This window comes from Erithacus rubecula, assembly GCF_903797595.1.
Source record: "Erithacus rubecula genome assembly, chromosome: 6".
Classification (NCBI taxonomy): domain Eukaryota; kingdom Metazoa; phylum Chordata; class Aves; order Passeriformes; family Muscicapidae; genus Erithacus; species Erithacus rubecula.
The window spans coordinates 28200409-28216293 of NC_136688.1; the positions used below are offsets into that span (position 1 = coordinate 28200409).

Genomic DNA, 15885 nt, shown 5'->3' on the forward strand with positions numbered 1-15885 from the left:
TCTGTATCAGCTCACTGCTTTTTTGTTAGTGTGGGGGTTTAATTTTTTTGTTTAGTTTTCTTTTTTTTTTTGAGCCAAATTGAAAAAAAAAAAAAAACCAAAAACCAAACTTCAGCAGGAGCTGTATTTCCATTACATGTGTGGCTGAATTTTGTGGAGTGAGGATCTGAGGCAGACAAAGCTGTGGATTTTTTGAGGAGTATTAACTGTGTAGCTTCTTAATTCTAGATTTCTCATGTGTGGATATGATATTTTTTTCTGAAGTTTGTCTCTCTTGCTTCCTTTAATTTCTGAGTAAAACATTCTTTTGAAGCTTGGTTACACTGAAGTTACTGCAACACAATATGGAATTCAATTCCAAGTGTTTGCTTTGATACCTTTGACTGCCATAGGAGCTTAATGAAACATCTGTAAGCAGAATGGAAGCCAGTTTAATATTGCACTCCTATTGCTATAAAATAAAATTTGAAATTATTTCAGGCAGGGCATAATACTAGTAACCATGGAAACTTTGCTTGAAAACTTGAAAGGATGGGGCATCTGGTAGGCTCACTCACTTGTAGGCAGGAAAGCATTTGGGTTGTGATTTGGATTAAGGGGGAGAACTGGTAATGAGAAGAGAAGCTTAATGTTGGTACAGCAGTGGCTGCACCTAAACATTAAGTCTGGTTGGTGCATATTTGTTATGACCTGCTTATTCATGTTGGACAACTCATATTTTTATTAAAAATTTACTTTTCTTACCCCAAAAAATCTGGGTTTTTTTCTTCTGCCTCTTTTTGTGTTGAGTTTTTGATTGGGTTGGGTTTTTGAGGGGTTTATGATGTTTTAGCTTATTTGTTTGTATTTTTTTAAGGAAGTGGAAAATTCCATGAGACAAAAATGGCTTAGTAAGACCTATCAGAAGAGGGGGAAGAAAAAATGTCATATGTGTTTTGGTTATCTTGTTTTGTTTAGATTTTAAATGCCTGACTGAGTATTTTGAGCTGAGTACTTTATTGGTCTCAATTAACAGAAACTAAGTCTGAGAGGGATCCTAAATCCTTGTCTCTAAGCTTACATTGTCTAGTATTAAATTCTCTCATGTTTTAAATTGAATACTTTGAACATGATTAAGAAAACCTTGGTGATTTTTCCATGGAGGAGGAGAGCATGAGACACCAGGGCTGTTCATGCTGATGGAAGTGTTCTGAAATTTTGGTCCCAGCTTGAAGAACTTACTAGTTAGTTGGCTTTGAAAATGTGACTTCTGGTGCCTTTGTGGCACCCTGGCTTTGACTGTTCAGTTCACAAAGAGTGTGTGTATGTGAGAGCAGCTTATTTCTAGGCTATTGCTTATGTAGAATATTATATTTTGTGCTAGTTTTGTTTGACTCCAGGTTAGGAACAATGGTTTTTTAACTTTATGGTATCTCAGACGATGCATGTTTCGACCTGCATGGAATGTGGCTTCCCATCCATGTGGAGTGACTCATTCTTCACACTTGTTGGGGCAAAGGGGTATATCAGAAAGTATTATGCATTAAAGTCTATGAATAACCTTCCCTCAAGAATTTATGAATTCTGAGCTGGCATGCTTTCTGGTCCAGAAGGGGCATAAAAGTCATGGGCCTCAACAAGATTTGATGCTTATTGCTCAAATCAGAACTGTTAACAAAATTATGAGCTCTAGTACTGTTTAGGGAGTTTAAGTGATCATTGAGCAAAAAAAGGGATTAAACATCTTGCATCTTTGTCTCACTTTCCATATACATAATAATTTCAAGTATGCAGATTGAATGAAGTCTTTGAAAAGAACAGAAAGTCTGTACAAGTTACATTTAAGTTGTGTTTTGATTAACTTTAGGTTCCTCTATGGAACAAATTCCATTTCTGTTACTTTTTTAATGAGAGAGTATGCAAACTTGTGAACCTTTGGTTTTGTTTTGTATATGTCAATAAGAACAGATACTGAACATACAGCCTTATAAGAGACAAGGAAACCAGCTAATCCTGTCACCTGAGAGTTTTAGGTAATAATGTCATGTGATAACATAATTGTCTTGCCTACTTGGCAGTATTTTTAAATGAAGCTAGTTCAAGATTAGCTAAGTGACTTATTTTAGCATTTCTTGCAATAACATGTTAGTAAGATGTCCTTTTATTTAACACATCTGGAACTGATTGTGGAGTTTAAACATCCTCTGATGCCCTGTAGAGATATAAATAGAAGCAGAAGAGAGAGAATGGCCAGCCTGTCTACATTTGGAGAAAATGCCATCTTGGTGCCAGATCAAGGGTAAAAGTCTGCCTGGATTCAAGAACCAGCTAACTAAAAGTGCTGACTGCTGCTAGGGTCAGTCTCAAAGGCAGACATCCCAGAAGTAAAAGGACAGCCTATTTGAAGGCTAAGTGCTCTGTCCAACTTTGCTCCTACGTAGGAAACGTACTTCTTATTAGCAAAACTACTCACAGTCTTTGACTTCTCTTCTGCAGATTTTACAGTCATAGCATTTCAATAGCTTGTCATTCAGGTTTCATGTTAAGATTTTTCAGAAATTGATGCTTTAAAGCAGAAACTAAACAAGATTGTCATTTGCTGGGCTTTTGTTTGAAATGCCTGAGTAAGATTGAAGAGAATTGTGTCTTTAAGTGCTGTGGTTGGTACGTGCAGCCCATCTGACCCGCTGGCCCTTGTCTCCCCAGCTCGCTGCTGCGCTATGGAGGGAACCTTTCCCTGCAGAGTGCCATGAGCGTGCGCTTCAACAGCAACGGCACCCAGCTGCTGGCGCTGCGCCGGCGCCTGCCCCCGGTGCTCTACGACATCCACTGCCGCCTGCCCGTCTTCCAGTTCGACAACCAGGGCTACTTCAACTCCTGCACCATGAAGAGCTGCTGCTTTGCAGGGGATCGTGACCAGGTAATAAGCAAGCAGTGCTGCCCTGAGTCAACAGAGTTTCCATGACTGTTTGAGAACACCTCTGTGAGGGTGGCTTTTGCTGATTCAGGAGATAACGCAGGAAGCAGGACATGTACAGGCTTCTTCAGAACTGTTTTGCAACGTGGGCTGTGAAAGAAGGAAAACGTATACCAAAACACATGGGAAGCTTTACCTGTTGTTTGATGTCATCTAATACTTACTTGGAAGATTATATTCATAAGAAAATATTTGCTATCTTTTTAGGTCAAATTAATACAATGTTATCTACTCATCTACATGTGATAAGGAAGCATCTTCCTTGCATTTCAATTTTGTTATGGAGTGATGTAGAGACAATCCCACAAAATGCAAATATTGTGAATTTATAGAGTAATTCATTCTTATTTCAAATGATAATGTTTCTCTTTTAATACTCTACTAGATGAGGTAGAATAGGTCTTTGTAGTAGTGTTCTGTAAGTGGTGATGGCAGGTGGTTAGGAAGGAATAGTCTTACTTCACTGAGGCAGGGTACTGTCCCTACTGCTGATCACAAAGAAAAAGGTTACATATAAACAGAAGTTCTTATGATTCTAGAGCCAGATATTGTCTTTAAACAGCTGTATTTAATAACCAGACACTGTTTAAGGACAAAATATATGTTTTCAAGCTATGATAGTATCAAACTATGACCTGAAAATTTCTTAACTGTCACCAGCAAACTTCCTGCAGTCAGAATTTCATCACTGATTCTATTGGTGCTGCTGCAGGAGGCAGAGTTGAGCTTCTTTCAGATTGCAAGTAGGAAATACATTCATGTCACTGAACTTCAGCAGTGTTCCTTAGTTTTGAATCTTTTTTTGACAGGAGTGTGAAAATGAAACTCATTTAACACAATTGAGTGGCTTACTATAAAGCGTGGGAAAACACGTGTTGGTTAAGAAGAAACCACTGATAATTTGTGGTCACTTTTTTGTTGGCCTAAAGATAACACACTTTTCTCTTCTGAAACTTTTAGAGCTGTGTATACTCTGACACATAATTTAGCTTATCATTTGTTACTAAAGATGGAGAGAAAAGTCTTAGTATATGTTGCTCTGCTTTCTAAGGCTTTTTCTTATGGGTATGATATTAACAGGATCGCTTCTGTATCAGACTGACGAAATATACTTCAGGAGCCTGCATTTTTTAAAAAAAACTCTGTTCTTTTGGCTTGACTGACCTCCTATTCAGATAAGTAGCAGAACATAATGCTGCTAATGAGTTGGAAATCAAAGCAAAAGACAATTATGTTCTCTCATAAATCTATACTATGCTAATAGGGAAGATGAACTTTTATATGGAATGTTAGAGAGATGTGAAATTTGGCATTTAGACACAAGCTCATACCCATCTTCTAACTGGAAGGAAAAATTAGAATGAATTTAGAAAATGCCAACACATGCTTCAATTCTGTCTGAAACTGTCCTGTAATGTGGCTAAGATTCTCAGCACTAGGGACAGTCCTTAGGAATGCCCTTTACAGAGAACCCAATTACAGCTGCAGGTATATCTAGAAAAGAAGGTTAGAGTTGGAACCTACTGTAAGATAGACAAGGTGAATTAAAAAATAACAGTTTTTTTTTAGTTTTGCCCTTCTATACAACTAGTATGCTTTTATATCATGTATTCAAGTCTTCACCCCTGCAAATCAGAATTCATCAAAAAGAAGAAATAATTCTGTCTCAAATTTAATCTGGCTTCAGTCATCTCTCCCTTTTAATATTGCTGTTCTTAGCCTTTATAAAGAATGTCTTTCATTTGAGATCCATGCAAAGTAAGCTTCACAGAATACCTTGCTTGTATTTCCTCATAGGATGAAAATTTTCTGTGGGCTAAAGCTCATTCGAAGGGACTTGTGGATAAGAAAGTTGATTTCAAATTGTGAGTGGCACTTGTAGTAGGAAGGCTTCTTCAGCAGTTTTTTCACATTGAACCTCTGATTTTCTCTGTCTTCAATTCTTCTTTTTTGATTCTCTTTGTGGCCTTGCAAACTATTGTTTTCCTCCAAAAGCATTATTGTCCTAGTCCTTATGAGCCTGATTTCAAAGTCAATGAGCAGTGTGCATACATATATATATATATAGTATATACTTGAACATTTTTCCTAGGAAGGCCACAGTCATGCTTTTCTTGTTTCTTGCAACTACTGTAGCTTGAGAGGCATTGTTCAGCTGATATTTTATTTGCACCCATCTAAAACTACCTTCATTTGCTCCTCTTAGAACTTTTTCTTTTGTCCTTGTCATTGGAGTAATGATCTAATACACATCATACCAATTTTTCTACTCTTTGAAGAAGAGCTCTGATGTTGATTGATAAACAAGTTCAAAATGGTATGGTGTTTGCATTATCCAGGAGCTCACTTGAGTCATACAGCTGTGAAAGAGAGGAAGGTAAGGTAGGCTGGGTGGATCAAGCATAATTCTCAGCTTCCCACTGCCTTTGTTGGCTGTAGAGATCTGTGTGAGAATGTAATTTATCCATCCTTCTGGCCATCCAGGTCCAGAATTTTAAAAACAGTTTATTTATACACCCAAGTCCCACTGACTTTAGTATGCACAAGTTTTTGATTACATACAAATATTAAATGTGTAAGACTCTCTAGTCATGTCACAGTGCTGGGCAAGTTTCTGTTCTTCTTGTCGGCATTAGAATATGGGAAATGTTGATTTACTAATGATTTTTAGTTGCTAGACTGGTATAGAAAATATCTTTTGTATCTGAGGATACAGGAAATATTGCAGGATTTTAAGTACCCAAATGTGTTTGTAAGTGTAGGAGCCTCAGAGGCTACAGTGATGAGCAACAGCAAAAAAAAAAAAAAAAAAAAAAAAAGGCCCAGAAGGAAGCCACAAAATGCAACCACTCTCCAAACTAAAATAGTCCAAAAGGTTTTCTTGCTCAAGAATTGTTGCCTGTGTCACAATGATGAATGCTATCAGTTCATTCCTGTTTTTTCCCTGTGCAGATAATATGAGGCTCTATAACACTTGTGGTTGTAAAATCAACTGCGTATTGCCTGTTTAAAAAAGGGGGGTGGGGAGAAATAACTTGTACCCTGTGAATCAAACAAAAAGTGTCTTGACTCTGGCATGGCCTCAGACATTACATCACCACTCAGCCTTTTCTGTTGACATTACACTGGTACAGGAGGGTTTCAGGAATGCACTGCTCATGGTCCTGCAAGGCTGCTCTGGCTCCCTATAAAGTTACAGCCCTCATTATGTGCAACCCGTGCTCTAAATAGCCCTGGTTAGGGACAAGCCAGTTTTTCACAGGACAGAATTATTACCTGAATGTAACTCTTCCAAAAACAAGGTTAGCTGTATAGGTGCCAGGGGTCTTGTATGGTTGTATGTTGCCTTTATAAAGAAAGAAAACTTTTCTTCAATTATGTCCTTTGTCATCTAATTTGAATGCCATTTATCATGGGAAGTAGTGCTTATCAATGTCTAGGTTAAAGAACTAGAAAGAAGAAAGGGAATTATTCTTTTAGAGAATATATTGTAAATTTTCTGTGCATGAAAGACTTCCTAACAAATACTAGCTTATTGCAGTCAGCATTTCTTAATATATGAAAAGCATTCAGTGTGCAAATATGGTGCTGTGCTTAGATACAAAGAAAATTGATGTCTTACTGTGTCTTAGATTTGGTTTCTTCCAAGAATTACTGATGACACCGTATTTTGGTTTTTGGTTTATCTAAATAGCAGTTTAAATTCTAGCTGTATGCATAATATACACATATAAAGTCCAGGCATGAGATTTATCTAGCAATGAAATGATTTATTCTTTCTCTTCCCCATTGTTTTTAGTAATTGACATTGGAAGTGTCATACTGCAAATGCCTCTTCAGAGTCAAGGTCTCAACGGCAGGAGCTATGAGTTTTCTTCAATCCTTTTTATTCTGATTGCCTCTTTTCCCATGCCTGGTACATCCTGTCAGCCTTATTTCCTGTCTCCCTTCTCTTCTGCATCCCTATAAGCCCTTGGGGGAGGTTTTTAGACATCTGCCCAGCCATATACAAGCCCAAAAGAACCCACACTGAAACTAAATTCTGGTGGAGTGAAACTCAGACTCAGGAGGCTTTGAATTTTGCAGGCTTTGTGTTCCTCACAGTACATTCACGGGAGATCTGTAGTTAGTAGCACCTCTCATATGCTCAGATAAACTTGTTGATTTCTTTGTAATGCAATAGAAATATTTTCCCTGCCATAGAAATACTCAGTAAGGATTTCTAAGTTGCTTTGGTTGATTAATAAAATTCCTGTTATGGCCTTTCTGCACTACAAAAAGGCAGTTGTAAAAATGTTGATGGATTGTTCCCAATGATGCCTCTGTAAGCATTTGAAACTGCCCCACACAGAGTTGGCTGCTTGTAAGATTAAGGATTTATGGAGTGGGAATACAAATTTTTGGCTTTGAAATTTATGTAGAAGCAATTTGTATTTCTCCAGTCTGCTGTGTAGCAGCTTTTCTTTTTCAAGTTCATGAGATAGGCATGCTTCTTACTGAGGAACAAAGCTTCTATTGTTAAAAAGCCTTTTGGACTCACCTGTTTGATTCTCAGGCTAAGATGGAAAACTTTCAAGCTCTCTTTTTGTGCCAGTTTCAGCCTCTCAAAAAAAAAGTCTCAAAGAGCACAGGGTAGTATGTGAAGAGTACAGGCTGTCCTGGCTAGTGTGAAAAACTGTCTGTTTTCACAGTGTTGTGAGCCCTCTTTGAATTTGTTAAATATTGAAAAAAACCTCCATGTTTTGTGCCCCAGAATTTATTATAAAGTAGAAGATAAAAGATTGTGTAGATACCTTGTAGGCAAATTCTTTTCTTAGCCACAAGTTTTCCAAAACATGTCTCAGAGAGAGTTTCCTCAGTTATGCCTTCTCTTACTTCAGGTTTTTTCTTTTAAAGACAGGAATAAGAGGTTAGTGGCTTGCACAGGTGACTGCTGGTTATTTTGTTATCTCCTGGTTAACTGCCTTGGAGAGAAGAATCTCTAGTTGGTGACAATGAGAGCTGCTACAAGGAGGCAGCCACTCTGACTGGGGTAGCAGTTTGAGGTACTAATAAGGCAGTTTCCCCTTGAGGGGACATCCTGTACTCCTCTTGGGCTGTGCTGGAACCCATAGAACCTGGCTGAAATACATAAATGGCAATACTATGTTGAATGAGTCATGACAATTTGTATGAGGTTTTACTGCTGTAGCAACTGAGTCAGACCTCTGCTCTTATGGGTTGCAATGTTAACACAAGATGTGGGTGGGAACAGACCTGCTGAGGAAGTCAGCCAGTGATGATTACAGCAGTCTTTCAAGCTCTACTCAGTGGGATTCTATACTAAAAACCTAGATTCATCAACACCTAGATTCATCAACATAAAGGTACCAGCCTGACAGATCAGGGATCACAAAGAAATGGAAATCCTTTATTAGTTGACTGCTGTCCTTAATTGTTTTTCCTTGTTGTTTCCCTGCTTGTCTGTTTCTTGATGCTTTTGAAATAGGAAAAAATTTTTTTCCTCCTCCGTAGTTCTGTCCCTACCTTGTTTCCCATCTGGTTAATAGATACTCTAACAATAGATGAACTGAAAGTAAATCTGTGGGTTTTCTACCTGCAGGCAATGCAGACAACATAAAATTATGATCAAATTGTAAATTATCAGTAATTTTTTTTAATGGAAAAATAGCAGGGGTAGCTTTTTTTCATAAGATGTGTAGAGCAGTCTTGATACCACAAAAGGTCTAGAAGCAGCTATAAAAATTTTTGTTTGTATTCTGTCAAATACTTCTCATACAAAATGTAACGTATAACAAGACTGGTGTTCATGGTTGTAGTTTTTATATACATACATACATTTATATATACACACATCACACACAAATATACATGTGTGTATGTGGGAAGCTTTCTTATGCTTTGCTTCTTTTTGTTTATAGTGTGCTTATCCACCTTGAAATAGTTCCATGAGAAGCAGATTGTCATGTTCACATTGGGGTTTTGTTGGGTTCAAGGATGACTTCCATTTTGGGTTTCCTGATGTTTAGTTAGTAGGGTGTATCTATGGTACTGCTTTGTTTTCAGTGGCTACTTACAGGGTATCTCTCCCCTCTGTGTGACAGCTGCCCTTTTGTAAAATAATATTTCTGTACAGACCATAATTCTGGAATCTTCAGCTTCTATATCAAATTTGAAATTGGCTGTTAGGCTTAGAAGTTCTTGGAGGCAGAACTGTCACAAAGAACAAAATGGCATGAACCTTGTTTACTTAGGAAGCCTTTCCTCCTTGAATAAATACACAGTTTTTGTATTCTTCATGTAAATGGATTCCTTTTCCACAGCTGATTGCTGTGAATTCCAGTCTCTTTTGGAGAAAAAATATTTTTCAGACTTCAGTGATGCTTCATGTCAAACTGTGTTTTCCTCAATGCTTATCAGTGCATATTTCACCACAGAAGTGATGTGCAAGTTTGGATGTATTAAGGCTTGAGCCTAGCAGACTGCCCCAAACCAGATTCTTTATCTGTTGTTGTAGAAAAAGAACCACAAGTCCTCACCCCATCCATTAATTATGTTATATTACAGGTAAAATAAAGGATCTGTACATTCTGTCTCTTAAAAGACATATGCAAAGTACCAGCCTGACTGTTTTGAATTTGGATACCTCTGTGCTTCTTCCCCAGCATGTGGGTTTTGCACTACTTGTAAAAGCTAAATGACAGCTCACTACAACCCCAAGAAAAATTCTGTCTGCTCTGATCCTTTCCCCAAGTTTCATTGGCTCCTCTGAAGAAGGGGCAGACATGCCCAAGTGAGTGGGAATGAGATTTAAGAAGTTTAGTCTCTTTTAAAACTGTAAACAGCAACATGAAATTCGAGTCTGACAAGCATTTTCCTGCTAGTAACTTAGCAGTACTTTCTTTTGAAATGGTTATAATTTCTATACATTTACCTATTGCTTGTGCATACATTTATAATTATATGGTGATGGTGCTTTTTGATTTGTGCATTTAAGACAGGCTCCTGCATTCTTCTTGTTCTCCCCTACATTACTAGGGCCATTCAAGAGACTTGCTGACACTTTTGGAAACATGGTCCATATCTGCTAGTCCTTTATCTAGGGCCAAAAGCTCAAAAATCTCTGATACAGATCATGAGCAATAGGACATTTTATGGCAGCAGGAAACATGGATATTGGAGACTAAAATAAGGTGTGATTTTGATAAAATTTTATTGAAATAATCCATATTTAGTAGCACCTGAGGAAATGTAGCTTGTGGGATTTTGAAAGCTTTCAAACTGGCAGTGCTATGAACAAAAAATAAATTCCCTAGAGTGGTAGTACTCTGCAAAATGCAATGCTAATGCCTCTGTTACTAGACTACAGAAGCAGATTAGATCTTCATTTATTTATATCAACTGCTGTAATTTCCTTGGGGAGAGAGAAAATGAGAAGAGTTACAGTGGAATGAGTGGGGAGTGCTAGTCCAATGCAATTCTTTCAGATTCCTGGTGGTGGTTCATTTTAAGCATTTTATGTGTACTTGAAACTCAGACTGAATTGGTGTTTTCTCCCAGGAGCAGACTCTAACCATGCCTGAGAGTTTTCTTCCTTCTAAGGCAAACTTCTGAATCAGCAGCTCATAGTCATCTGGAAGCCTTTTCCTGTCATTGTTGCTAACAGCTAGGCATAGAAGCTGACTCTGCCCTTCTAAAAAACTTCCAGTATTAACAGCAAGTGTTTTTCTGTCTAATCTTGTGTTCAGTGAATATTGTAAATGTTGATTTCTGAAGTCCTGGTCAGATACAGCAGCAAAAGGGCAGACAGTGAAACAGGTGGGTTTAGTATTGGTCTGTTCCCCCCAGATTCTGAGCTCCTCATGCAGAATCTGGGTCTGATTCCTAATTCAGCACTGTAGTGGTTCTTGAGGTTATGTTCAGCTTGAGTTTATCTTTAGGGGGGAGGGTGGAAGGAGCACAGTGCTTGATGTCTAAGCTATTTAGTTGTCTCTGGGAATACACATGCTTTTGCCTCCCCCTGGCTTGCCTCTGTGATTTGATTATCTGGGCTTTTGTTCTTAAAGTGAGTGAATAGAAGGTACTCTGCTAGGAATCTATCCCCTCAGGACCAAAACTCCTTGTTCACAATTAAAGTGGAGTCTAACCATATGCAGGATGACATTCTTTCATCTAATCTTCCTCAAGCCCTTCTATTTTTTCCTTTCCTTAATTTTAAGAAGTCTACTCCATTCTCTCAGGATTTGAGCCTTATTAACTAGAGAGTTTGGTGAACTTAATAGTAATTATTTCTTTGACTTTTCTAGTAGTGGAGACTGACTTTTTTGTTTTCTTCATCTTTATTCTACAACTGTGAACTAGTGAGGTGAACTATTGGCTTATTATTATATAAGCAATGCATATATCAAAGAAACATTTTCACAAATGGTCCTGTAAAAGTCCTAGTAACATCAGTCCAGCTGTGCTCTCTAGAGGCCTTAGGTTCTGATTGTCTTGCACAGAGATTACTAATTGGAATTGAGGATTGTTTTCCAAATGTTGTGCAAGTGATGTCAGGCAGGTTTCTGACTTTGGCAGCTTGGGTGTCTGCCCTTGAAGCTTCATGTGGCACATTGTTCTTGCAATGGCTGCAGTCATGAGTTTGTTCTTCTGGCAATCTTTTGGTCTCAACTAGAAAAGATGTTTTCTGTTTGTCAAACCCATATCACCTAGACTTACAGAAAAAGATAAAAGGAATACATTTGGGAATTCAATTCTGTTGTGAGAACAGCAGGAAAACCTGTACCCCAGAGGTATCCTTACAGGGAAAGAGAGCAGAAAATAATGCAGGCTGCTCCAGTGGTGGCAGTGTAATGGCAGGGATACAAAATACTTGGATACTTTGTGGAATATGATCAATTTCTGGTTATTATTGGCAGACCTAACCATCAAAATAATTTTATATTATATAATTTTATATAAAAAGTTCACTACTCACAGGACATTGCTTACAACATCAAACTTGTGTATATGACTTTATCAGTTAATGCTTTTGGCATTTACTAATGGCTGTCTTGTGTCAAGATTAAAGCCATAAATACTTTTTCAGCTCAGATTCCGAGCTGAGCTTGTTCTGTGGCCGGACATAATTGCATTGCAGATGTTTAATTCATTCCTACTTATTTTCTCTTAATTCACTCCAGAATACTTCAGCCAAGTGTGTTTGATCAGTGCAAATGTCATTAGGCTTGAAAATGGTAATGAAGTGAAGGACTTTATGGTCCTTTTAAGTAGGTAGGGTTGGACTGAATATCACTGCCATTGGAGATAGTGCCCAGGATGTCAGCTCCTAGGTGGCCCTGCTTGAGCCACCTGCTTGGTGGATTGGACCAGATGACTTCCAAAGGTCCCTTCCAGTCTCAGCTATTCTATCATTCTGTAAACCATTTTAGGTACTTTATCAATTTCTTGCTTTAAATTCCACAAATTGTGATCACTTTAATTTATGCAAGCCCATGTGCAGAGCTGCAGATCCTGTGGCCTGTTTTGCCATTTCATGGAGCTGTGATGAAGTGTAAAGGTTTCAGATGGGCATTTTCCTCACACTGTTCACTTCTTCCCTCCTCCATCCCTTCCCCCCTGTAGCCCAACCCTAATCCACCAAGACAATTATTTCCCTTTTTATTTTGTCAGTCTTTGAAACAAATCAGTCAGAAGAGAGCTCTGGAGATCACCTGATTTTAGTTGCTTCTCAGGACAGAGCATCTTCAAAGTCAGATCCGATTGCTCTGGGAATTGTTCAGGTCAATTTTGGGTTTGCAAGAGTGGAGATTCCACCATCTTTTTGGGGCTGAGTTGCAGTATTTATAATGCTCCTGAACTTGCTGTTCCTTTGTGCTCAGCTGGAATTTCCCTTACTGTGACTTGGCTGTTGCTTCCTGGGTATCCAGTGCATGCCTCTGAGAAGAGTCTGTCCCTGGATGCTCAGTATTCCTTTGAAGAGTGGGAAACTGTTGAGGTCCACTCTGTCTCTTCCCTTTCTCCTGGCTAAACAAAACCAGTTCCCTTAGGCTTTCCCTACAGATCATGGGCCTTCAGATGCAGCAGTCCTCTTGTCCACTCTCTGTCCAATTGGTTAGTGTCACTCTTGTATAGGGGGACCAAAGCCAGGTACAATATACCAGGTGTGGCTTCAAAAATGCCAGATAAGGGGAATAATCACCTGTCTTGACCTCCTGTTTACATTCCTGACAGCACTGTTACTGCTGTTACTACACATCATTGCAAAGACACTAAATTTTGCTATCTCCAAAGCAATTCAGAGTGTACTGGCATCAATGGACTTTGCAGGTAGTATATTGCTCTGAGGACAGTGACAAATGAGATTGCAGAGTGTTCCTCTGAAAATAACTTTGAAAGCAGGTTTGAAGGGTCTCACAGACATTCTATTCCCAGTATGTACATAAGATGTTTTTTCTGTCCTGTTTTCCTCGTGCAGAATATCTGAAATCTGTCACTTTGGCACCCTGTCATTGTTGGTTTATGATATGTGAAGAAAAAAAAAAGAAAAAAGAAAAAGGCATGCTCACAAATTCAAGATAGTGCATTTTCCAGGTGTTTTAATTACAAGTCTGTTTTTAGTCCTGTCCTTGGCAAACTAGTTGTTGCTTCAACAACACAATTTGGTAATAAATAGTAACAATTGGCAACATCTCTATACAAATGAGACTTTTTTTTTTTTTCCCACCTAACATTTCTTCAACAAAACACATTCGAGGTGCTTTCTTTATAATTGCTGGGATGTTTCCTATATTAGCCCTAATCCTTAGAATTTTGGCACAGCAGCTCAGCCTGCTGTGGGCTAACATTTATGAGCAGTCAAATGAAAGGGGAAGCACATATTCCTGGCACAGTCAGGTCAGTTTGGAAGGTAAATTGCCTAAGTGCTCAAACATGTTGGCTTGTAGAAATAACTTTCTGGCTTGGAAAGTATGGGTTTATGAGTGATTCTGAACTAGTGTGCACAAGCTTTTAAAGGAGCTTTTGTTTGATCACTGCTTCTTACCTGTCAGAAAATGAGCAGAATTGCATTCATAAGTGCTTACTCACATCCTGCATTCTTAAAAATGAGGGAAGAAAAATGGTTGGATTGTGATAGCAGGAAACCAGAGAAGGCATTTTAGTGGTTCGTTATTGCATTTTCTTGACAGGAACCATCCGAACACTGCACTAATGTAATTAGCATTGCAAACAGAATATATGCAAATTGATAGCCTTTTTTTTTTTTTTTCTGTGATAGTGTGTATTTTCTGTTTAGCTGCTTCTCAGTTCTGTGTTATTCCAGAACTTGTCTCCTCACTTGATGATTTTATGCTTCCCTGGAGAATGAAAAGCAGAAACCAGTTACATTTGACCCAAGCAAAACAGAGTATTTCTCTCATCAAAGGTTAGAAAAGGGACAGACTGGGTCCATTTCTTTATTTTTCTCCCTTTCCCCTAACCTAGTAATAATAATAAAATGAAAAACCCAGCTTCTTGACTGTATTGATTAAACTGCAGCCTAACATTAGTGTGGGGATAGAGATTTACCCTGTCTACACCAGTAAAATTGGAATTGCAATCTGCCATTGGTTCCAGTATGTGTCATTTAATCTCTAATTTGGGAAAGAAATAAACTGCACTGTCTGTCATGTATTGGAGAATAAGTATTTGCAGGCAAGGCACAGTTTGTGGCCTCTCAGACTGAGAGGCGTAAGCTTTTTGCCACGTCAAATGTCACCTGTCATTCCAGTGCCTGCTTGTAGTATATTAAGCTACTTTGAATTGCATATTGCATGAAGTTCTGCACAGTAAAGAGATTGCTTTGTGCACTGCTGAGAAAGGGCAGCCTTCCATCTCTTCAGAGTAACTATGACCAGGAAAAAAATGAGTAGTATGATAAATGTGTGGGGTGGGGGGAGGCCTTAAACCACTTGAGACCTGGTGACAGTGAATGTTTAGATTTGTTTTCTGTTTGGTGTTCAAAATTATTCTCAGTGACTGACTTTTGATGGCTTGATGAGTAATGGACATGCTTGTCTGTAATGGACATGACTTGACCTCTCTTAGGTATGGTTTGATGGAATTTTCCTTGGTAGTTCAGGAGATAAGAAAAAACAATGGAAGTCTTCAACATCAAAAAAAGACCAGAGTTGCAGGCTGAAAATTAGAGTACATGATCTAGATCTAGACATGCTTATATTAAAGCCAACCAAAATTCATAGCCTTATTTAGCAAAGCAAACATATACATTTTGGGCAGTGGGAATTAGGTATATGAAGGACATTTTGCAATTTTGGTCTGTTTCTACATGCAGCATTTTTTGTGCTGGTGCATCCCCCTCATTTAAATGTAAATTGATCAGTGAGCTGCAAAGAATGATACAAATTATCCTTTTTTTTTCTCCTTTTTGGTTTGGAGGAATAGATCAATAGTAAAATAGCATAATTCAGGTGATACTTTGTCATAAACTGCTTTCATTTTTATTCTTGACAGTACATCCTCTCGGGCTCTGATGACTTCAATTTGTATATGTGGAGGATTCCTCCAGATCCAGAAGCAGGTAAGTGTTGTTGTTGTTCTAGATGGGGAAGGAAGTGGAGGGGACATGTCTGACAAATAGTAGACTGGTATTAAAAAAAATAAATTGCTGTTCTTATACTGTGAATATAGAGCAACTCTGAGGAAAGTTGCATAGGGAGAGTTTACAAATGCATTTTCCAGTGTCTGGATAACAGTGGTCAATGCCATTTGAATGTTTTATCATAATGTTTTTCTTTTTTTCCCCTTCTCATGTAATGATCATTCCTCCTAAAACAAAGCTTGCAGCATTAAATGGTGTTGGGTTCACAGCATGCTCCTTACAGGTCGAGTACATTGACCTCTTTTCCCCTCTCATTCCCTTTATACTA

At 38.3% G+C, this 15885-nt stretch overlaps 1 protein-coding gene across 2 annotated transcripts in view; it reads left to right on the forward strand.

Moving 5' to 3' along the window:
* DCAF5 (DDB1 and CUL4 associated factor 5) overlaps positions 1–15885 on the forward strand; it is a 64338-nt gene that overhangs the window by 31834 nt on the left and 16619 nt on the right. For both annotated transcript variants that reach the window (XM_079309634.1, XM_079309635.1), the window contains exons 6-7: positions 2686–2899; positions 15470–15536. In XM_079309634.1, the coding sequence (XP_079165760.1) occupies positions 2686–2899; positions 15470–15536 (281 nt within the window). The remainder of the gene's footprint in view (positions 1–2685; positions 2900–15469; positions 15537–15885) is intronic.